The following is a 24,570-nucleotide window of genomic DNA, read 5'->3' as shown; positions in this document are numbered from 1 at the left end:
AATTAGGTCGCTTGCATGACTAAAGTGAATGAGACTGTACCTATGCTCACAGGCCGGCTCTGTGCCGCGTAGGACTGAAGCGAAGCAATGACAAATAATACCTATCTATCTACTCAGCCTATATCCACCCACTGCTGGGTATAGGCTTCCTCTCTTTCACGCCATCCTTTCCGGTCCTATGCAAGTTTAAATCAAAGCGAAAGACCTTGTCGTTAACTCTCGCCTCGTTCACCGTCAAGCTAGCAAGTGCAATAAAACATGGCTATAAATCCAGAACCGTGATGGTACTAATTTTTTTACAACAGGTACTATTTTTTTCAATAAGAGTACTAATTTTTGGTATGGTCAAATTATTTTTTCGTGCCCATTTTTTTTTGAGGCTGCTAGCTTGACGCACACTCATCCATTGCTTTCCGGCGTACCTCACAATGTCATCCGACCACCGGGCTGGTGGTCTGCTTCGATATCGCATACCATCCCTTCAGCCACCATTCAGTAACAGCCTTAGTCCATCTGTTGTCTTCCCGTCTTGCCAAGTATCCTATCCATCTCCACTTAAGCCTAGCGATTCGTAGATCTACATCTTCGACTTTAGTGCGTTGCCGAATTTCGACGTTTGGTATACCTACCTAATATTACCAAAATAGGTACCTAGGTACTCATTTCTCATTGTCATTTCAATACACTTTTGACTAGTGATACATACCTACTTGTCATAAAAATACTGGGTCCTAATACGTGTAATATGATTATATTGATTATAGATAGACCTACCACTGCATAATTTACGTAACGTCTCGCCCGAGAATGTCACACAGGCAGAATATGTATTTGCATAACTTAATCCTTCCTTGGGCCTCACGGTCCCCTGAGGGAATCGGGGGCCTTAATGTAGGGATGACAGTGACAGTCCATCTGGTGATAGCCTTCACAGGGAGATTGGATCCAGGAAATGTAAAGTAGGGAGCTACCTACCTACCTCATACGTTACTATGTTATGTTTGGATGAAATGTTACAGTGCGATAGTGATAAAATCTCGATAAAATAATATTTTGTAAGTGATAGGTAGGTATCTACATGATAATGAACGAGCATTAGGTACGAGCAAACCAATACACCGGGTAGGTAAATTAATAATAAAAAATATAAAATTAGGTTTTTTTTAGTAGGTAGGTACCTAGCTACCTACTAAGCTCATACAAGCTAGCTATAAGCTTATACTCGTACTAAGCCTAGGTAAGTACCTACCTACATAACAGAAAACTGGTCATTCATTTTTGAACTAGGTACCTAGGTAGCTACCTATTCCAGGCAAAAAAAATGCTTTTGCTTATGTGATTGAGTTCGGATTATTGAAATAAAGTAGTAAAATAGTAGTAAAATTATCCAGAAGTGCACTATCTGTTAAAAAAACTTTAACTCATAGGTACGGTACGCAACGGAGGTCCGTGTTACTCTATGGTACCTAGATAAATCACCCGGGGTGAGAGGACTGTTTTTAAAAAGACAATTTAATTGAATTTAAAACTATTTATTTAGAATAAGACACACGTATTCTCTAAAAGAAGTTCAGCTTAAGACTACTTTAAAAACTAATGGGAAGGGACCAAGCGTCTGATCTCATCACGGCTTATCTTATGCAACGTAGCGCATTCTCTAGGCAGTCTAGACGCTTCATGAGCTTATCTTGGTGAATGTGCAACGTGGCGCATTCTCCAGGCAGTCTGGACGCTTAACTCCTCCCTCCATAACTTCGAAATTCTCAGGGGATGATTTTTGAGACTGAGAATTTCGACGTCTTCTTAAAGTTATGAAGATACCGATAAAAATTGTTAAAACTAAGATTATATATAAAAATAGAGTTCCTATACTAATGCTATTTATATTTACCGCACTTACACTTTTATCACTTTCACTTAGCACAACACTGTCAGCTTTTTTTAGGGCGTACGACAACACTTGGAGATGTCGCAGGTCGACCTCATCCAAGTTGATAGGCTTCCAGGGCGATGCTGCTGCTGAAGTTGGGATTTCCGGAAAATTTATAAGAGGTAACTTGGGATATAGTATTGGAGATGCTTCGGAACTATGATGCCTCAGTGTGACGTCATCGATTTTTAGTTCGCAGTTATCATCGATCACAGCCAGGTAAGTACCTCTGATGTAGATTCTGCTCATCTCACTTCCACAGCGTGTCTCCAAAAGGATGTTGGCTTTAGAGTAGAGAATCCATCGATTAGGTTGTATGGGCTCTACTTTAATTGTCTTCACTTCCACCAGGATAGGATAACAGGTGGTAATATTCATAGTAAACTTCATTAAGTCCGCCACACAGGTATCCTCCATGGATCTTGGGGGAATGTGTTCTTCGTAGCAAATAAAGAAGCCTCTCTCCAACTCTTTGCAGCGTTTGGTGAGTGAGAATGTGTTCGAACCATTCGCAATAAGGTAAGGTTGTTTTGGGATAATTAGGACGGATTGATTTAGGTTGTTCGTAATAGGTAGAGGAAAGACGTGATAATAATCGTATATTCCCTTTTTGACCAAGGGAACTTCGATGATAAAGACTATCTGATTTTCTTTGATATATGCCTTAATCTCTACACACTGCTCTATTTTAATTAAATTTACATAATTTACGGGATATGCAAGGCTCTCTTTACGTTCAATTTTTCCTAAAACAGTTACAAATTCGTCAGTGTCTAATATTGACTGGTGGAGAGTTCCCATTTTGCTAAATGCTATTGCTGTTTCTATTTCATCCAATCTGATATACAACATTTGGAAGTTATGTAAAAATAAATTGTAAATATGAATTAATCTATTGTTTGTAAAATTTGTCATTGACTCATTCAGTATTTTTCTAATGTCCCAAATTTCCCTATCCAATTGGATGAAATTATTTTTTGTTACATTGCTGTTATTCGTAAATGTCCCCAACATTTCAGTGACCAGACTCATTTTCTTTAATTCTGAAATTTGTCGAGTTTTGAGTTCATTTAACATTTTATCATACTTCACAGCATCCTCATTGTCCAAGTTGCCAGTTATTACTTTTATAAGTGACCCTAAAGGGTTTAGTAGTCCACGTTTTATTCTTTTTGATGGATTTAATTGTCTGAGTTTAGTGAAAGTTATGTGTTTTAGGTGATCAGTTTGACTTTTGACATTCGCGAGTTCGAAATTAAAAACATTCTTGCCAAAATGGTTTAGGACGTGTTTGTTGAGGTTCGCATAGCGGTTGAAATTAAACTCTATATCATCGTATACTAAACTTAAATCTAGATTCTTAATTATTATCCACTTATCGTAACTTATAATAGCAGTTCCCTCTTTTACAGGAAGTATCCCGGGATTGTGTTCAATCCGTTGTAGCTTGGCCTCCTCCTGGCTCTGGCTCAACTGGACCACCAGCAGGAGCACGACCCTGTGGAGGACGACGAATGTCCTTAATAGGTACATTGGTATTACGGTTCCTAACATCGACAGGTACTACATTCCTACTTATCTCTCCAACCACTTCTGCTTTTTGAAACCGGGGCTTATCTTTACCGCGTCTTGTGTTTACCCCTTTTATAAATATCGTGTCTCCTTCTGCTAGATTAAACCCTGTCTCTCCTCCCCGTCTTTCTTTAACCTTTTCCTTTTTTTTTAGCATTTCCTCCGTCATATATTTATACAGATATTTGGTTCGTCTCGCGTGTTCGGCTACCAGTTTTTGCGTGTAATATTTGTCAAACTCGACGTTAAAAGCATTAGTACAGTCGGTATGTCCAAATACGACTTCAAAAGGTGTAAGTCCTGTTGTCGAATGTATGGTGTGATTGTACGCCATTATTGCGTATGTCATGATCGAAGTTGCGTCCGTAATTTTCTGCTCATATTTCGCAAGGCGATAAATTTCTAGGATGGTAGAGTGAAATCTTTCGATCATGCCCATAGAATTCGGGTTATGAGGTGTCCCTATGTGTAAGTTTATTTTATAAAATTTTAACGTTTCTTTCATTAATGTATTATTGAACTCTGATCCGGGATCAGCGCTTATCTTCTCAGGGACACCGTAGAATGAAAAGTATTTTATCAGAGCTCTTACTACTTCCGGTGTAGAGCGATTAGGAATTTCGAAAGCCTGTCCTAGTTTACTAAACGCATCAATGATGGTCAGGAAGTATTTCCCTTCTATTGAGAACAAATCCATAAACAATTCTTGGAAAGGTTTTGTCTGCGTCTGTGTCAACTGCAATTCAGGTTTGTATGGTTTGCGGTCGTACTTCATTGCTTTACAAATTTCACACGCGTTTATCACGCTACTGACTGTTATGTTCATATTGTTCCAGTAGTATACGCGTTTCAGCTTCATGAGAGTTTCGTTGATTCCTCGATGACATGTCTTACTCTCGTGGTATTTTAAAACAATTTGTCGTTGCTCTTCTTCGTCCTCTACATGTATAACTCTTTTAGTGCATTCAAATAGTTTGACTGTCCCTTTTCTAAAAAGTTTTATAGCCGCTTGTGTAAACTGTTTACGGTGAATTTCATTTTCAAAATATATGAAATGCTTAGTTTTCGGTTTTACATATTCTTTTAGGAATTGAGTGACCAAATCTGGCCTATTTGTTGGTAAATGTGCTTCTAATATCTTTTGATTGTTACTAGAGATATTCTTTACAGCCGTTTCGTTTCTGTTCCATGTATAAATTAACATCTGATTAGGTTTAGAGTCTATGGCTTCGTTTAGAATAGGTATGCCATTTGTGTCCATGTCTGGTGCCGAATGAACAGTTTGTGATAGAGACATGTTACTCATCGTTTCTTCTGGTATTGTAATGGTGCTTTCAGAAGGCGATAATATAGGGTACTCAGTTTCTAACTCATGCTTTGTTGTTTCTTCTTTCTCTCCACTGCTTATTGATATTACTTCGTCTTCCCGATTTGGTTGCGCGTTACTTAACCTTTCAATTTCAGAAACCACATCATCCAAGTAAGAATGTAATCGTCTTTCAGATTCGTCTACATTCACCTGCATGGATTCAGTATCGTCTTTACCTAAAGCATTTAGCCTTATACGGGATAACGCGTCCGCGTTGCTATTTTGTTTGCCATTTTTGTATATAATGTCAAAATCGAATTCTGAAAGTCGCAACTTCCATCTTGTTAATTTGGAATTTGGGTCCTTCATGGAATTCAACCATGCGAGGGGTCGGTGGTCTGTGTATATTGTAAACTTTCTGCCGTACAGATACGGACGAAAGTGTTTTACGGCCCATACAATGGCCAAAAGCTCTTTTTCGATGGTGCTATATTTAGTTTCTGCGTCATTGAGAGTTCTGCTCGCGTATGCAATGGGTTTGTCGCTTCCTATTGGTCCCTGTGAAAGTACTGCACCGATGGCAAAGTTGGAAGCATCGGTGGTTAACACAAATGGTTTCGAAAAATCCGGAAACTGAAGTAGAGGGGCGCTTACGAGGAGCTCTTTGCATCTTTCAAAAGCTGCTTTGAACTCATCGGTGATTTCAACCTTGTTTTTCTTTTTCAGACAGACTGTTAGGGGTCGTGTAATTTTGGCGAAATCTTTCAGGAATTTCCTGTAATATCCCACGAGGCCAAGGAAACTCTTAATTTCGGTAGGTGTTTTAGGCAATGGGAAATTGAGAACAGCCTCTATCTTATCGTTGTTTGGTTGTAGTCCATCCTTTGTAATGACATGGCCAAGGTAGAGAACTTCCTTCCTGAGGAACTCGGATTTATCCAGGGTTATTTTAAGGTTAGTTGCTCTGAGCCGTTCGAAAACTTTCCTGAGCTTTTCTATGTGTTCCTGAAGACTACATGAGTATACAATGATATCGTCAAGATATACCATACAGTGTATACCCTGCAATCCTCTTAAAATGCTATCCATGGCCCTCTGGAACGTGGCCGGAGCTGTTTTGAGTCCAAACGGCATGCGAGTGAACTCGTAATGTCCCGATTGTGTAGAAAAGGCTGTTTTCGGTCTGTCCTGCTCTGCAACTTCTATTTGATGATATCCACTTGCTAAGTCTATTGTGCTGAAATATGTAGACTTTCCCAGCTTATCGAATAGATCGGTAATGTTGGGCAGTGGATATTTATCATCGGTGGTGACGTCATTCAGGCGACGGTAATCTATTACCATTCGGTATTTGACCTCGCCTGAGGCATCCATTTTTTTTGGGACGAGGTGGACTGGGGCACTCCATGGTGAATGGGATTCTTGTATAACATTGTCCTTGAGGAGTTTTTGCACTTGCTTTTCTATTTCCAGATTTTGAGCTGGTGGTTGTCTAAATGGTTTAATATAGATGGGATCTTCATTTTTTGTACGAATGTTATGCTTTACTTCGTTGGTAAAAGTTAGCGGTAGTTGTTCACAATAAAAGATGTCGCGAAATTCATGGCATAATTTAAATATTTTATCCTTTTCTTCTTTGTTCATGTGATCAAGCCGGAGTCGTTTTAAATTGTCTTTCAGTAATTCGTCAATCTCGATATTAGTCGTGGTAAAGTTGATGTTGCATTCATTTCGTTCGAATTTTTCGACGTGCAACGGTTTAGAAAAAGTTAATGTGACGATATCTCTAGAGGCGTTTTGTATTACAGTTGTCGCGAAATAATTTTTGCATGTCACTATTGCGCTCGGCATACGCACGTCTTTACCGAAATCTACGAAATTAATAATCGCCTCTCCATCTTTCAGGTCCGCAGGAATCGTCACGCGTGTTTCAGTACGTGGTTGAAGCTGCACTTCGTATGGTGGGTTATATATTATTGGTATTTCTACATTTTTCGTTCGGAGAACTTGATTCTGCATATCGATTGTGGCGCCTAGTTGTTTTAGAAGGTCGGAACCGATCAAGCCATCGTAGCGATTATCGACGTCATAAACATAAAACTTATGTTGTAACATGCTCTTAAAAGTTTTCAGAAGGGGTATGACGATGACTTCGTCGTGTCTGCTACGAGCGTGAGTGCTTACAACCTCGAAGGGTTCGAAGAACTTATAGTTGGCGAAGAACTCGTCAACTTTCCTTGGGCTGATAAACGATCGAGTGCTTCCCGTGTCTATCATAAAACGAGCATTTATCTCAGGTAAGTTAATGTGTGGTAATTTTAATAAGCTATCACAATTAAGATTTACTATATCGGGTTGTTGGGTGCGGCCGGCTCGTGAAAATCCGGGGTAGTTTCGGTTGTTTCCGAGCTGGTCGGCTCTTCATACAGATCGTAATATGCTTCATAATCTCCTTCATTTGGATGACAGTAAGTTTCCGCAAGTTCGTAGTTATAGAAAAGGTTATTATTACCTTCAGGTTCATCTAACATGTACTGTCTTGTTGCTGTTCGCATAGAGACATCAGTGTCCAATGGTTTGGAGTTGTTTACAGGGGGTCTGTATCCCTGAGGCTGGGGTGGAATCCCGAACCGATACTGATTGGGAATCCCGAATTTGAAACCCTGTGTGTTTTGATTGAAGTTGGGTCTAAAACCTTGAGGTTGGGGAATACCGAATTTAAATTGAGGGTTTGGTTTAAAATTATTTTGGTTTTGGGTCAGGTTTGGCTTATAGCCCATCTGCTGTGGAATCCCAAATTTAAATTGAGGATTTCCAGGTAATGGCATCCGGAACTGTTGTAAAGCACTTGGTCGAAAGACAGGTGTATTTTGTGGAATATTAAATTTAAAATTCTGGGGTTGAACATTTTGAGAATTTTGTGGTTGTACATTATGTGTTGAAGTTAACTGTTTGTGTTTAGAGTTATATTGGTGCTGGAAATTCACCTCTTCAGTTACGATGCCTAACGCATTTTCGAGAGTGGAGCAACCTTTTAGGCGAACAATACGTATTAGGTTTTCCGGAAGGTTATATAGAAAAACATTGAGCGCGCTGTTATTGTAAATGATCATTTTGGCTGCTTTTACGCCTTCGTCGGTCAACCGGTTTACTTTAGCAAATAAGGCGCTGCGAACATGTTGAATGCGGTTACAGAACTCATTGTAGGACTCCCCCGACTTTATTTTCATGCTCTCGAGTTCAATACTAATGCACTCCTCTGAGCGTGGGTCACCGAAATGCTGAAGTAACACAGATTTCAATGCATCCCAGGACGTTATGTCTTGTCTCTCACTGATAAGGGTAGCTGCTCTATCTACAAGCCTACTACTTATACAATGGAAAAGGTATGTGCTCTGAGCAAGGTTACCCTGTATCGTGTAACTATCTAGTACATATTGAGCTTTAGATAAGAATAAATTAAGCTGTTCAGGTTGACCACTAAACTTCGGTATCAAACACAGCATTTCTTTGGGAACTAACGTTACTTGAGCCATATTTAGTTTTATAACGAAACACACACAAAATAAAATAAATGTAACAAACAAAAGTAATAAAAATACTTAAAAGTTCACTTATCACCTATTTTAGTGCGATATGTGAAAATCAGATATTCTTTATCTCAGTGAAGTTAACCGAAACAAACTATATAGAGCTATAGAGTTCACTTATTAATAATTGAGCCCGCAACTAACAGGAATAGATAAGCATAAGAAGTGGAATGCGAATTAGTCACTCACAATCTGCTCACTGCCATATCCTCCACGATAAAGCTGCACTGAACTTCGTAGAATTATGTGTCTCTCGTATTATGTGAAAACGATTTTCACTCTGTCCGCTCACTCACTTGTGTTTAACTTATTTATTTGGTTCGTGGATATCTGCGACTTTTTGACCCGACGACCGATTTTCTAGTCCTCAGGTGCAGCCTTAATGCAAATATCCTACCGGCTGCGCCAGATAAATCACCCGGGGTGAGAGGACTGTTTTTAAAAAGACAATTTAATTGAATTTAAAACTATTTATTTAGAATAAGACACACGTATTCTCTAAAAGAAGTTCAGCTTAAGACTACTTTAAAAACTAATGGGAAGGGACCAAGCGTCTGATCTCATCACGGCTTATCTTATGCAACGTAGCGCATTCTCTAGGCAGTCTAGACGCTTCATGAGCTTATCTTGGTGAATGTGCAACGTGGCGCATTCTCCAGGCAGTCTGGACGCTTAACTACCTACCTACTAGCGTTTTTCTCATTCGTCATTTGAGTTATTTTTATAAACAAAGCACTAAGTACTTACCTAGTGAAACAAATATAAAGCAGTCCATCACTAAGGTACTATTTCAATAGGTTTCCGTGGATTTGAACTCCGACATTTGCAAGCGAAGACGCCATGGGTACCAAGGGAAGCCTTCCATGAAGTCCTTGAGAAGTGTAGATTTCCGCTACATTTCACAAAACTAATCATTGTATAACCACAACGCACACGTCATATTCAAAACACTTTTAGCACAAGCATAGAATAAGGAATAATACAAGTCACAATAATTTATGCACACCTTTAAAAGCGAAAAATAATACGGATTTCCACAAATTTACCGACTCCCGCGCCACACGCTGACGCGCTTCGAAGCATACTAACTTTTTTTTTGTTAACAATGTTTTCACTACCGAAATGCGAATGAGATGGACTGAAGAATAAGTTAAGAAAGCCATATTATTAGAAAGAGACAGAAATCGGAAGCAGTTTTTTTTTTTTAATTATTAAAAAAATACGAGTCACTCACTTCACTTTCTTTATCCCTTCTGTAGTTACACGGATTATTTTATGGGATTCTGGCTTTTCGGCGGGAAACGGGAACGGGACAGTTGCTTTCTTCATTGAGTAATCTAAATAATTGATACGAAGTGGTGTTTTGTGGTTAATGATCGCATTAAGTTAGTCGGAAGACATTCGCGAGTGTTATTATATTGGAGTATTCAATGAACAAAGTGTATCTGCCTATTTTCGCTTCGTGCCGGGAAGCCGCTTCATAACTCAAAAGTTTATGCGGACTTTTGAGTTAATTCGTTTGGGGTTCGGAGTAGGAGTCTACTCCGAGGGTGGGGGCTTAGGTTTCATCATCATCACCTTTCATCATTTCATTAACACGTTCACAGTCCCCATACAAAGTTTTTTTTCGACCCGGTAAGTCCAACTTAGATAATGTCGAATTCGTATGTTATTATATGTAACTACAACGTATAAGAAGTTTCATTTCCGAAAAATCATTTTTCCTTTCAGTTTTCAGCAGTTTTTCCCGTGACCCACATGTGGGGGCACGGACTTATGAGGAGGAAATAATGTGACCCCACGGACTTGGGAGTAAATTTTTTATTTTACTTTGCGAGTAGTTCAACAATTATTATAATTCCCACACTTATCTGAGACTCGAAACAGTTGTTGTTTTGATTCCGATATAGTACGTTAACTTTTGCGCATAAAATGTCTATTTTACCGGATAGGGATATCCAGAGGATTCTGGAAGATAGTGACGCTGAAAGCATCATATCAGATATTGAAACTGTTGTATAAAAATGAAGATATTGAAGACAAATTATAAAGTCGCGGAATTTTGATATAAATAAATATATTTTTTAAATAAAATAACGTTTTTGTTTTACTCTGTAGAAAATAATTCATATTTCCCGCACGAAAAACAAAATGTGGATTGTTTTTTTTTCATCCTATGACTTCATCCTTTGCTGATAAGTCCAGTAAATTACATAAACGTACTCCTAAGTCCAAGCCCGAAAACGTAGTTCGAAGTTATATGAACCCCGTGACCCACACGTGGGGGCACGGACTTGCCATCATATTTTGTGGTGCCCCCACGTTGGGGGCACTGGACTGGCAACGTGTTAATCATCAAGAAAAAAAATACGTCAGACATGGCTGTATGGGCATAGTTCCCTTTGCCTTACCCTTCGGGGACAACCAAAACAAAAAAAATTATGGGATTCTCAAAGTGGGATTCTGTATTCAAAATGCAAATGGTGAGTTTTCCAGTTAGTTCCATCATTATACACAGAGATGGCGTTGGCACCACTTTAGGAAAATTTTGTAACGTTCCCATATTCAAGGGAAGTAATCTGATAATTATTCGCAAGACCGAATGCAGTTTTAGTTAGGTACCTGTATTCTTGTTGTCTTTGTGACTTCACGTCTCTAGTGATGTGACGAATATAAATTTTTATGTATGAATTTGCGAATACGAAGGCTAATAAAAATACCCCTGCCGCGGATTTTCACGATTGCAAATATGCAGTTTATACATCTGCGGGCTCCATAGGTACCTATATTATGCTAACAACAAACTAAACATCAGCACGTTGCATTTTTTGCTAAAATACTATATACTCCAATACAAAAGCAGTTATTTCCATTTAGGTAAATGGCGCCCGATGATTTTCACACAATTTCATATTCGCATATTTTTTTACAAATGTCAAGAATTATGCGTTCGTTACATCAATAATCTCTACCTCATAGATTATTATACCCATCTAAATCTAGTCATAGATTTTTTTGCGCTTATTCGCTTGCGCTGCAGCCCAGACACAAACTGTATGACATTTTTATTACAACTGACCGAGTGTCTGGTCAGCCAACAGCGCAAACAACAAATATGTTAAGAGTACAATCAGCGTTTTTTGACATGTTCCTATTGGGAGTCGAACCCAGGACCTCCGCTACGGAGTGGACCCACGATGGCAGCTCCACTTGATGCAAACAAATGAATCTAATTCTACTACAGCTTTCACTGCAATAAACGACGCCAATGACATTTTAGAACCTTTATTGTTGCATAAAACATGACAGCAGTAAGCTTAAAATAAAATCAATTCTCAACTAAAACTATTTGTTCACTATTTTATCGTGTAATCTATTTTATTTCATGATTATATTTATTATATAGTGCAGGAGAAATACAATAGTTTTTCTAGTGACGCGAACTCATTCATTCGTGGATACTTCTAGACCGGTTACGCCACAGCACTGTCACTAAAAAAACCACTGCATTTTTAGTAATACAAAGAAAGAAAAATACAATTCCATTTATGACTAAATATGATCTAACATTAAGAACACCTAACTATGTAAAGAAAAATATAATTGTAATTTTATATTAATTCCCTGAAATAAGAGATTTACTTGTCAAGTTGTTGATCAATTTTAAACCATTATTTTGTAAAACATTTAAAACTGTTCAACCACTTTACGGTGACGATATAAGTTAGAGAAACTAATAGATCATCAAGTCCGATTATTTATTTAAATACCTAAATGTTGAGAATTTAAACGACTATTATATAATATTAAGAGTTATAGTAACCTTACAGTCATCCTATTATAATAATAATTCGACAATACGATTAGAACTAACATTATGTGTATATGAAATGCATGAAACTTTGGTACCATTTGCAAAAATACTGTACTTAAAAATATAATATATTACGAAGCCAAAAATATCACAAAAAGAATCTCGCACTAACTTCCTGATATATGAGCATCAGGTGAAAAACCTAGTAAAAGCCAAGTCTGACCAAAAATGACGTTAGCAAGGTCGACTTGACTTTACTCTTATCACCTGCTAACCAAACATCACAAGTTTAGAGCGACTGGTGTAATATGCCAGGACAATTATCCTGCGTGTAGATCGTTTATAACACGCGCTTTTGTGTCACAAGAGGACGCTGTGTCGAATAAATATGACTTTGATTTTCCTGTATATCATTGCGACTTGTTGGGAGTGTCAAATCAAGATTGAAGGCTGCAGACCTCAATAATCATCAATCATAACACCCACAAAGTCTCCAGAATCCGACGTCCGAGAACGACAGGCGAATCATGTGGCAAAATCAAGGCATGTCAGGACAATGGAGAAAGTTAGACATGACTTTAGTTTGTGCATTCGCCTTAAGTTCTGATAGGTCGAGAAGTTACGTGCGACTGGTAGGATATTCCCAAGCGAGGCACAAAACGTTGCAATAGAAAAGTCAAACGTGGTATTAGGCTGGACTTTGCTTTGCACTCGCAGGCGCTTCACAGTGGAAACATTCTACATTAGCGTGGTAGGCACATTGCTATTAATATCTCTTGCAGTCGAAGCGAATGCCTTCGCTATAGAAAAACTAAGCAGTCGCGGTCGCTTCGATAACAAAAAATACAGAAATTCAACGCGATGGGCACATTATACTGTTCAAGGTCTCTGAAGTCGAAAAACGTTGTAAAGAAAAGTCAAGTCAGGTTACAGTTACGGTGGTACACAAGGCTTTACTTATCACTTACCAGCGCCTCGATTTCAGAAATCTATAACGGGATGCGAACAATATCTCCCTAACTTTCTGAAAACAAAGACAGTGACGTCGCGATGGCGTATATCAGGTCTGAGCGGCGATGGTAGTATATACAGACAAGACATTACCATACGCTTGCTTTCACCTTGTAATCAGACACGTCAGTTTAGAGTTATGCCCATAGCGGGATTTCATACTCTTGGAATGCGAGGTCAGTGCGCGTGGCGCTAGAAAGAACAAGCCTAACTAGCTAGTGGCATAGGCCCTATCTTACTACGGGCTCACTTTCCCCGTATTCAGCAGCTTCCGTCACGTCCCTGCACTGGAGGCAAGTCACTTGGCAATGGAAAAGGAAAGCATAAGGAGAGGTGTCTATACTTTACTTCACATGCGGTCACTTTGGCCTCGAGTGCAGACATTTCTAGAAGTCTTCAATGTGTACAACGTAATATCTTAAAAATGGAGCGATACACAATAGCAGACTTGTCTGTATCGGGGGGTCTTGATGGTGAATTTAACCGATACTTGTCTCGATTATGCTCGCCTCATAAAGAGAGTATGATGTACACATCACTTGCTTGTGAACAAAGTGCCCGTTAAACAGCTGTGTGTGTAGTTCACGTGCATCTTGTAAACACAAGAGGGCGCCGTCATACGAGGTAACATAATTCTGAAATGAAATGCTAAACTGTCGTTGACGACAAAATGAAATGCTTCATTACGGCACTAAATTTAAATGATAAACACCATTGCATTGATATAAATACATTACGTGCAAAATACAGCAAAATTACTTTGCATACACAATTATATTACTAGTCGATTAAAATATTTTTATATATTGTGACATATGCTAAGTCAAAATCTATGGACACTTAACATTTATGATCAAAGACGAATGCAATATATGTCATATCCTAGTTTAACTAATATAGATGGCTAATAATAATGTTTTATATCACACTTGACATGTGGACACAAGAATGTACCAACTTTACGTCACTTTTCCACAATTTGCTTAATTAAAAAAATAAGAAACCAAATTGATATTTATAAAAAAATGATAAACGATTTGATTCATAATTCAAAAAATATGAGATCTAAAATTTAAAAAATATTTATTTTTGTTTAGGAATGTATGTGTACTTAGTAGTTAGAAATACTTTTACGTACTTTTATATATTCTTTTTTTTTGGCAAATTTGCTTTTTCGGGTAATAATAGGTAGCCCTTTGAGCTATAGCCAATTAAGTGATTTTTGTAAATCGCTTATTGTCTAGAAATATATTAAAAACAAGAAACAAAGAGATTCTTCTTAGGCAAAATATCACCTTAAACAGCCTCAACTCGCTGTCTGCCATTCCGAAGTCTGCTTGCCCGAATCCTGTGTATATAACATTGAACTTTGACTTATAAAGAAAAATATTACAGTTTAGTATCCTGAGGCGATGACCATACCAGACCAGAACTTACGTGGAAAAAATAAAGAGAAGGTGAACGTCGTGTCTTATACTGAAGTGAAAGAATTGACAGATTGCTACTTAGCAATAAGGCCGCCTATTTTACTCATTCCATTTCTCTTTTATTTTGTATTTTGTTTTTTCCTGTTTGTGCAATAAAGTATTTGTTATGTTATGTTAAGAATTGGTCCTTGATAGACTGGAATGGAAAATGCTAAACCGACAAGAGTGTGGCTCTTAAATTAATTAGTGATGTGATCCTGCTACAAAGATGGTTGTGGTGCATGCTGCCAATGTCATAGGCACCATTCCATCGGGCTTTTGATTAGGTTTGTTTTTTTTTGTATATTCTATGAAAGTATCCTGATTTGGATTATTGTGCCACTTTTGTATCCCTTAGATTACAGTTATGGACCAATTTAATTCCAAACTCAGTAAATCGTTCCCTTGTCTTGGAACGAGATGGGATCAAAAAATGCGACGTAATGTTATCATCATCAATTTAAAAGCCACGCTCTTGTCGGTGTAGCATTTTCCATTCCAGTCTATCAAAGGCCAATTCCTTGACTTCCCTATAAGAAACGACGTTAACCTTTTCTTTTTTTACGTATTGTTGTACGTGTTAAACAGCCTCCGTGGTCTAGTGGTTAGAGCGTTAGGCTCACGATCTGGAGGTCCGGGTTCGATTCCCGATGGGGACATTGTCGAAATCACTTTGTGAGACTGTCCTTTTTTTGGTAAAGACTTTTCAGGCTTGAATCACCTGATTGTCCGAAAAAGTAAGATGATTCCGTGCTTCGGAGGGCACGTTAAGCCGTTGGTCCCGGCTATTAGCCGTAGAAATCACCTCCACCAACCCGCAGTGGAGCAGCGTGGTGGAGTATGCTCCATACCCCCTCCGGTTGATTGAGGGGAGACCTGTGCCCAGCAGTGGGACGTTATATAGGCTGTTTAGGTTATACGTGTATGAAAATAATGGGTACTCTTGTCTTGCCTGTATCCACAGTTCAAGTAGTGGGCATATAGCGGGCAGCAGATCTACTGCGCAGCCGCCTTCTCCTGCTCGTACTCCAGCAGGTCAGCCAGGTTGGAGATCTCTATCTCTTGGATGTGCTTCCCGGCGAAGTGGATGTAGTCGTGAGGCAGCCCGTCGATTGAGCGCTTGCGGACTGGAACGTACAATAAAAACGGTTTGAAACAATGTTCTGCTACAATCTTATCTGCTTTTCCAAACATTTTCACATAACATATAAGCTCACGTCTAACCAACCACGACCAATTGGGGTAGGCAAAGATACACCCATCGTTAGAAGAACTTATATCTCACATAATTCACCAAATTTTCTGTTAGAGTAAGTGTCTAGATGTTTAGAAGCTAATTTGAATCCCTTTAATTTTATACGGACCACTTCCTAAAACGTATATTTCCCAAAAGGACAGCATTTTAAACTGTTTAGTCTAAAACCGTCCACTTCTCAATTTGACGACTTTTAACTGTTACAAGGACCACAAAACCACAACTTCCCAAATTGACTACTTTACCAACTGCACTGGGCGATGGTTGGATTGGAGTGGATCTCGGCGGAAGGTTGGTGTATGTGTCCTGTATCTTATAACCTGGGGTCCTTTAAATCACGGGTGAATAGGCATTTTCTGGGTAAGCTCGTTCCAACGTCGATGTCTTCTTCTCCTCGTGGAAGAATGATGTCAAAAGCAAACCCATCTTAATTAAAAAAAAATGTAGACAGGAGGCACTTACTGACGCTGGCGGGCTCCTTCTGCAGGCGGTACGTGGGTTTGCCGTAGCAGCGCTCCACCAGCATGCGCGCCTGGCGGGCCAGCTCCTCCAGCGCGGGCAGCACGGCTCGCACCGTGGAGTGCACGCGCGACACGTCGAACTCGTCGCCGTGCTCGATGCCGAACACCAGCATGTCCGGTGTCAACACCAGCATCGGGTCCAGGTCCATTACGAAGCAACGGTCGTTGTCTATAATACCTGCAGGAAAACACGTTTTGATATGTGATCGGAGTGGAGCTCATTCACTACCAGTCATTCAAAATTCGCCTTATGGGAACCCTATCACACGATTGGATCTATATGTAATGTGAAAGTGAAAGGTCACTGCACCGACTCCCTCCTCACGAAATCTCAGGAACTTAAATTTTGCACGAAGGTCCCATTTAAGACGTAGTAGGTGCCTAAGGGGGTAAAAAGAAGATGGCAAAGTTTGTATGAAATAGTTTTAATAGTAGGGTTTCAAATTCACTAGAAAATACTCATTAATTAAAGACATTAAACATTAAAACGTGTTTATTTTTTAACAGGGGTTCTAAGGTTTTATGGCTATCGACTCCAAACTCACATAATAGGTACACTACCCGTGCAGGGGCGGGACGCCAGTAATAAAATATTAATTCAGTTCAATAAAGTGAATGAGTACACTAAGACATTTTTTACAACAGTGTTGTTTATGCAACTTCCTGGTGGCTTGTCTTGGCGTTTCTAATCTTTCGATTGAAGTTCACCGAAGTTGGCTTGAGAAATCTTTCAGACGAGCATCATTTCAACTGGCTGGTGCCCTACGAGGGTGGGGCGTACAGTTGAAATGCTGCTCGTCTGGAAGAGCCCTTAGCTGTAGTCTTCTTGTATCTTGACCACCCTTGTCTTGAAGGAGACACTAAATGACATCAAAATGTTGATGATAATGTGATCCAGCCGGTTTCGGCTATGACAACTGCGTCATCTCCGACGTTCATGTGGCTTACATATCCAACCATTAAAATGTGGATTCAGTTCTGCCGACAGCAAAAAAGTGGTCACATCGCTGGCCCGGAACCGACATCTGCTGAATGTGAATGTTCCTTCTTATTCTTCTATCAACTATACAACCCAGACGGGTTGTAATGTGGATTACCAACCTCAGCAACCCTGGTGTCAGGGTTATTATTGACCCGCCTAAGGCCCCTGATATGGCTCATGTAACGATTACTCACATCAGTAAGTAGTAACCGGAACCAACCGTTTAACGTGCCTTCCGAAGTACGAATCATCTTACTTCGGACAATCAGATGATCAGCCTGTAATGTCCTAACCAAAGTAGGGATCACAAAGTGATTTTTGTGATATGTCCCCACCGGGATTCGAACTTGGGACCTCCGGATCGTGAGCCCAACGCTCAACCACTGGACGACAGAGGCCGTTAATGTTCCTTCAATCGCCGTTAAATCAACGACTTACCAGTAACGTTGTCATCAAAGTCATGCATGAAGCTGATGGTGCGTCCGTTGTCGTAAACGCGGATGGTCTCAACGCGCGCGTTCACGTCGAACTCCTCGCGTAGCGCGCCGGCCACGTCAGCCGCGTTGGCGCCGTTGTCCACGCTGAAGATCTGCACGTCCGGCTCCGATGACCACTGCAGCGGCATCACAGCGTGCTCGCGGTATCGTGGCTCGATCAGTTGCCCGCTTTGTATCTAAAACAAGAAAATTGTTTTTCATCATTCCCCTCGCCATGTCGACGCCCGAACGACATAATGTACGATCCTGACGACCCGATCACTCTAGCCGTAGAGGCATTTGCGCATATAAAAGTAAGTGCGCAATGCAATCAAAAATTTCAAATAGCAATATTGCTTTCTTAGATGAATTGCTTCGATGTGGCCATTTTAACCCCCCTTGATGTCCATTGATATCTTGCAGGTGTATCCACGCTACGGGAAGTAATGTGTTAAACGTTACAATAGTCATTATTATCATCTACATTTATCATTATATGTATCGGTGGTGCGTGGCTGTCATGTTTTGTATAGCTGGCAACAATCCGCCAGCGTGTATACAATAGCGAGTAGTACCGTGCAACCACGTATCAATACAAACAGTAACGTAACTGGAAATAGAACTGCCAAGAGAGAAATTAGAGATAATTCAAGTCCTTTCCGAAAATCTTCCCCGCAACCTATATGAAAGATTTATCCAAGTGTTAGGAGGTTTATGCCCTATGCACTTTACTTAGGCACCAAGAAGACGAGGATTATGATAATTATAAGCTAATGACCAGATGACTTTGTCCGTGAGTAATATCGAAATATTCGAAATACAAACTTTCAAGTATAAATGGTTCAGAACCCAACAAAATAATGTCTTTAGTATATTTGATAGTGAATGATTCTGTTTCCCCGCACTTAATACATTGCTAGAAGGCCGCGATAATGTGATACAAAATAAACAGAGCAGCAACTAATTGGTACGCTGTTTGCACACCGAACACAGTTTTCTGATGAATGATACAGTCCCTTGAGAGCTCTAGAGCTCTAGATTTCCCTCATACAGCGCTTATCGCTATCGACCCACTAGGGTTGATTAATTCTTTCAAATATTTTTCCTCTCAGACGACGCCCTGAGCCGAGGTTCTCGCCCAACTGGGCACCCTCAGGCTGTTGTCTTAAACGTTGTACCGGGTGAGAGCCTTCAGCGCTCCCCCTTTGTCCGGCCAAGTAGTTAATGCCATCTGCGGCAAATCTACAATAAGTCACGTCAAAAAAAAATTATAATTGAGAGCTCTAGTTATCGACTGTACAGACCCGTAGCTATGTCGCTACGATAAGATACAGAAGTCCATGTCTTTATCAATGTAATAGGTATCGTCGCGTTATCGTGAAAACCACGTAAACACTTTAATGAAAAATTATATTTGGATTTGATTTTTGGTAAAAAAAACCTCGCAAGAGACAAGCTATTCAATCCAGATCAAAATTTGTGGTCCCAATTTGTGGGTACAAATTAGAATGAAATTAATTGAAACAAATCGAGTATTTGTTGGAGAAAATCATATCCTAAAGGCACTTACGAGGTTTTGAGTAACTTTAATTATAACTTCTGTTTCTACAGGGATAAGTACTTGCTGTTTTTATTTTATTGACTTATCACACTGCTAATGTGTATATACGGTAACCATACGCAGTAAATTAAACGCAGAGGGGATTGGTTGGATGTCACTAGAGCAGAGTCAATTGTAAGGTCAAACTCAGCTGGTAGATAGTATCTACCAACCTACTCATAATCTGCGATTATTTCCGTGGCAACATTACTCCACATTTCCGTCACATACCGGAAAGATCCTTGTACGTAACAAACACCATTTTAGGTGCATGTAAGTAACCTGAAAGTTTCGCAACAACTGATGAAATAAAAAGTACCATATCGCACAGACTGACGGAATACATAGGTGAATCACTGTTATAATAGGTATAATTTATTAATAGTAAACAGGAAAATGTGGTAGGTCCTTCTTTGCCTTCTATGACTCTCAAAGGCTCATAATATTTTCAACTACAATATGTACCTACATCCCCATGTGGTGGGACCCCCAAGACTATAGGGCGCTGGATAGTTTATGAAAGCTCCTCTAACCTAAATATTTCTAAATGAAGCGGGTCAGACCAGATCATTCGCATTACTCTACTCGTACGCAACGGTGCGATTCACAAATGTTGAATAAGGAAAACCGCGTATTTATGTTATCTGAATTTTTGTTTTAATTACAGAACATAATGTAATGTATGTATATAATGTTTTAAAGAATGGCCTGTTCAAAAGTACTCTAAACCGGCGAGCATGCATAAAGACGTTCAGTCAGGAACAATATAATTTACCCACTTTAGGACTCTGTGGCACTATCATATTTGACATTTAGTGAGACTTACAGTTCAATTTGTCAAAAAAGTTAATGTGTGACATGGTACCAAAGTGTATACATATTAATGCTCGTGACCGTTCATGAGAGCGGAGGAAGCGAAAGCGGTGTGTCAGGATGCAGTAAGTGGAATTGCGTGGTTTCTGCCTACCCATCTTATACGTATATGTATGTGTACACAAATGTAACAAAACACAAGGACGATGACCGCAACTGTATGAAACCCGTCCCCCTCTTCCAACAGGTAATTTATTGTATTTCAATAGTATATTTAAAAAGATTACCAATTAGTTCTAATTTCAAATTCCACGGGGTGTATAAATAAAATAAAAAGGTACCTATGTCGAAAATAGAAATCGGTTGAAACGATGTTGTACGAGGCGGTACCCAAAATCGTAATTAAAAACCAGAATTCTGGCTAAACCCCGCGTATTTCGAGAAGGTCGCGATAGAACAAAAATATCAACTCAGTAAGACGCTTCAAATGAGATATGTCTGGAATCTGTAGTGATATTATTGATATCAGATTATTGATGTTGATATTAAAGTGTCCAATGAAATAAATTTACCTACCAAGTCAGGTTGAATGGGTATGGAGCAGAACCCCTGGTAGCGGCGCATGGTGGCGGTGCGCAGGTACTGGCGGTAGAGCATGAGGCCGCAGGTGACGCCGGCCACCGCCACCGACACCGCCAGCAGCGACATGCAGAGCAGCGCGCTGGCGGACCGGTGGCGGTGGTACTCCGGCGCCGACGCCTCCGGGTAGATATCTACTTTCTCCTGCAAAGAAGCATTCATTCAATTTTCACAACTTATAACACATAATATATGGTTGTCTGGAAGAACAATAAGGGCGCCATTTGCCATATAAGCTGCAAAATCCAATCAGTTCCTTTCAAAGTAATAAGTTAACTGGTTGCACTTAAGACCTCCTGGTTACATGTCGTTTCTGTAATAGACCAACAAGACCTACAAAAACGAATTTTATAATTATGACAACTAATTGTCGATAATTTCACCACTGTTTACAATTCGCTGGGCTCAGTGATTGCACTTTTGCTCTCTGATTGTATCTCTCTGTCTGCCGTGTAAGTCTCATTTGTAACAATTTTATTTTGGTGCAATAAACTACATTTGAATTTGAACACTATCATCATCATTGGCTACAACATCTTGACAGATGATGGTAACAGTGGCTGTGCAGCTCACGTTTCGTTGCAGGATCTCCTGTGCCAATAGCAGCACGGCATCTTTGGTCGCATTTGTCACAAGTAAATCGTGAGTTGAGGGGAAGAACAGTGGTGTCAAAGCGAAGTATTTTCTGCTTCAATTAACATTAGACGCTTTAATCTCGCTACAGGCTTGTTGCTGTTTAAACATCATAGAAGTCAAGCTACAAGGAAAGACAGGAAGGGGAAGACCAAGAAGAACTTACATGGAATGAATTAAAGAGAAGGTGAACGTCGTGTCTTATAAGGAAGTGAACGAATTGGCCTTTGATTTACATGAATGCAGAATGATACACCCACAAGAGTAGGGCTCTTAAATGTAACGAGTCTCACTGCAGTACGACAGCCGTGCATCAAAAGCGACCGTGTAGAACTAGTGTTTCACGCTCTTTCCGATCCAAAACTTGCAGTAGTTTAGCAGATGATGTTTGGGATATTCCTAACATAGGTACCTATCTTATATACCTCATCATCATCATCACCAGCCCATTAACGGCCCCACTGCTGGGGCACGGGCCTTCCCTATGGATGGATAGGGAGATGGGGCCTTAAACCACCACGCGGGCCCAGTGCGGATTGGTGGTTATTAACGACTGCTAATGCAGCCGGGACCAACGGCTTAACGTGCCTTCCGAAGCACGGAGGAGCTCGAGATGAAAACTTTTTTTTGTGGTCACCCATCCTATGACCGGCCTTTGCGAAAGTTGCTTAACCGAAAAGCTTCAACAATCGCAGACCGAGCGCGTTTACCGCTGCGCCACCGAGCTCCTCTTACCGCACCGAGATCTTATATACCTACTTATTTGTAATCGATACAATATTTCTAACGTAATATATTTCTGTCAGCTTGCAAACGGCTTGCAATTCATCTGCACTTTCGATGGGTATTCCAAAATCGGCTGCTGCTTTCGTAATTTTCGTTTACTCATTGGCGCGTGCAGCTTCTGCGTCGCGATGCGCGTTCGCCATTATACAATGAGATACCTACTACATATTTAATGTTAGGTTTTGAACTGATTAATTGTTACAAATATAGGTGTGTATCCTACCTTACTACTAAGAACTGAACTTTAAAACTGCAATTAACGATGCGCGACGTCGCTCATGCAACTGCTGAAATAAAATGGGATGGGGCGCTCGCTCACGACTGTCACGTTACAAACTATCTACGGACCAAAATTATCACGAATGGTCTGCAAATACAGAAAGTAGACCTGACCTGATAAAATCGATACTTTTAGCACAGCTCGAAGGATGCACAGCCCTTGCAGCATGGCAACCGCGGCGCGATTATATATCAAGGGCTTCGACTAATAGACACAGCGAATACAATCTACATAGATAGACGTGGTACGGTTATTGGTGGAAACCCTCGATATACCTACCTAATACGCTCCGGCGCGGTAGCCATGCGTCGGGCCGGACAAAGGAAGGAATAACGTATGATAAAAGATGAACGGGCGGCCCTCACCCGCCAATGACACAGCAGGCCAAATAAGATTAGTAAGGCAAGCCCAAAATAATTCGAGGATACTGTACTGCTGGATGTTACGACGACAACGGTGGAGCAGTGATGTTACCAAAAAAGGCAAAGAATAAACTGTATTGTCGACTACGTTATCTTAAATAGGTACCTAGGTACCTACTTCTGCCTTCATTAATTATCTGTTAGTCAAACTACCTACCTATTATCCATAACATAGTTTTCAGGGGTAGTTATTTAACTAGAAAGGGTAGAATGCATTGCCTAGGTACCTAGGTAGTCTGCATCCAAAGCACTCTCATAGGTACCTATCATAAAATGTCGGCAGACGCTTAGGGTACCTACCCCGCGTCCTACCCTTTGTCTACCTACACAAAGTTGTAGATACATTAAATTTTAGTAAAAAGCTATTAGATATATTGTAATAGGTACCTGTGCCATGCTATATAAAACATTTAGTGCTGTAGGTTCCAAATAGGGTCTATTCGCCGGTTGATAAACGCACAGAGATAGTGAAAATTTTGGAAAATGTAAGTTGCTACGCACCTGTGACAAATGAACTTTGAATAGTCTTATTAGATAGGTACACAGAGTATTTTGGAAAAGTATAAGGAGACTGTATTGCAACCAAAGCTTATAATAGAGCTTTTAAACTCTTTATTACTACGAACGTACATACCTGTGCTCACTCCTGTGCTGAATTCGTCGAACTGATAAAATCAATGTTTTACTTTTTTTTTTTTACTGAGGTGCGCAGTAAAGCTTCAGGACATTTCAGATTCCCTTTTACTTTATTTAGGCATCAAAGAATGCCATTAAAAGACTTTAACGTAAGTTTTGTTAAAATTTATAACTACTGAGGATAAATTCAAATACATTTTAAGTTTAATAAAAAAACCATTAATATACACTCACCTCATCGCAAGTCGAGTCTTCGACCACTAGTGGAGATTTTGTGCCGTCTGGCTTTTTGATGATAATACTTGGTTTTGTTAGAACGGTCATAATAGTAGATCGCGACCTAAATAAATAAAAAATCGGTACTCAAATTCACTGCGCGAAATGAGAGGCCGCTATCGACCGATAACATGACATAAATAAATAAATAAAAATACCTATCAGCCAGCCCGCGCTCATATACGTTCCATTTACATTATGTGACAACAGGACAGCATGATTCTACTTGTTATATGTGCAAGCAGGATGTCAGATTTCTAGCTGTGTTCCTTTGCTGTGTTCTGTTCTGAACAAGTTCTGAAACTGAAGTGGAACACATCCAGTACGGTACGATAATCCAAAGTAAACTCACTCTGTTCTCACCAAGTTCTCACAGATATATTTTAAAACTTATGTCTCTTTTTATCTTAGCACATATTTTAGAGATAGATATACAATTACTTCGAGAAACGAGTGAAGACAAAATGAGAATACATCATAGACATTTTTTTTGTGCGTCTGTCTTTTACTGTAGGCTTATTCTGTAACTCGATAGACAACTGGGTTCTGGTAAAAATCA

The 24,570-nt window shown here is 39.8% G+C and overlaps 1 protein-coding gene across 2 annotated transcripts; it reads right to left on the bottom strand.

Annotated features, from left to right (window-relative positions):
* Positions 1–11,670: 11,670 nt before the first annotated feature.
* LOC126370210 (uncharacterized) lies at positions 11,671–24,164 on the bottom strand. 2 transcript variants are annotated; one of them, XM_050015035.1, is made up of 6 exons: positions 23,970–24,164; positions 20,916–21,122; positions 17,889–18,123; positions 16,410–16,646; positions 15,645–15,819; positions 11,671–14,574 (listed from the first exon to the last, which is right to left on the bottom strand). In XM_050015035.1, exons 1-5 carry the CDS (start codon positions 24,057–24,059, stop codon positions 15,689–15,691), a joined length of 900 nt encoding a protein of 299 aa, XP_049870992.1. In that variant the 5' UTR covers positions 24,060–24,164; the 3' UTR covers positions 11,671–14,574; positions 15,645–15,688. The 2 variants fall into 2 exon arrangements, with proteins under 2 accessions (XP_049870992.1, XP_049871072.1); XM_050015115.1 differs by lacking the exon at positions 23,970–24,164 and adding an exon at positions 23,734–23,778.
* Between the last annotated feature and the right edge of the window lie 406 nt (positions 24,165–24,570).

The sequence above is a fragment of the Pectinophora gossypiella genome, chromosome 1 (assembly GCF_024362695.1).
Source record: "Pectinophora gossypiella chromosome 1, ilPecGoss1.1, whole genome shotgun sequence".
Lineage (NCBI taxonomy): Eukaryota > Metazoa > Arthropoda > Insecta > Lepidoptera > Gelechiidae > Pectinophora > Pectinophora gossypiella.
Note: the sequence above shows the minus strand (reverse complement) of the source record. Positions and strands in the feature narration are given on the sequence as shown.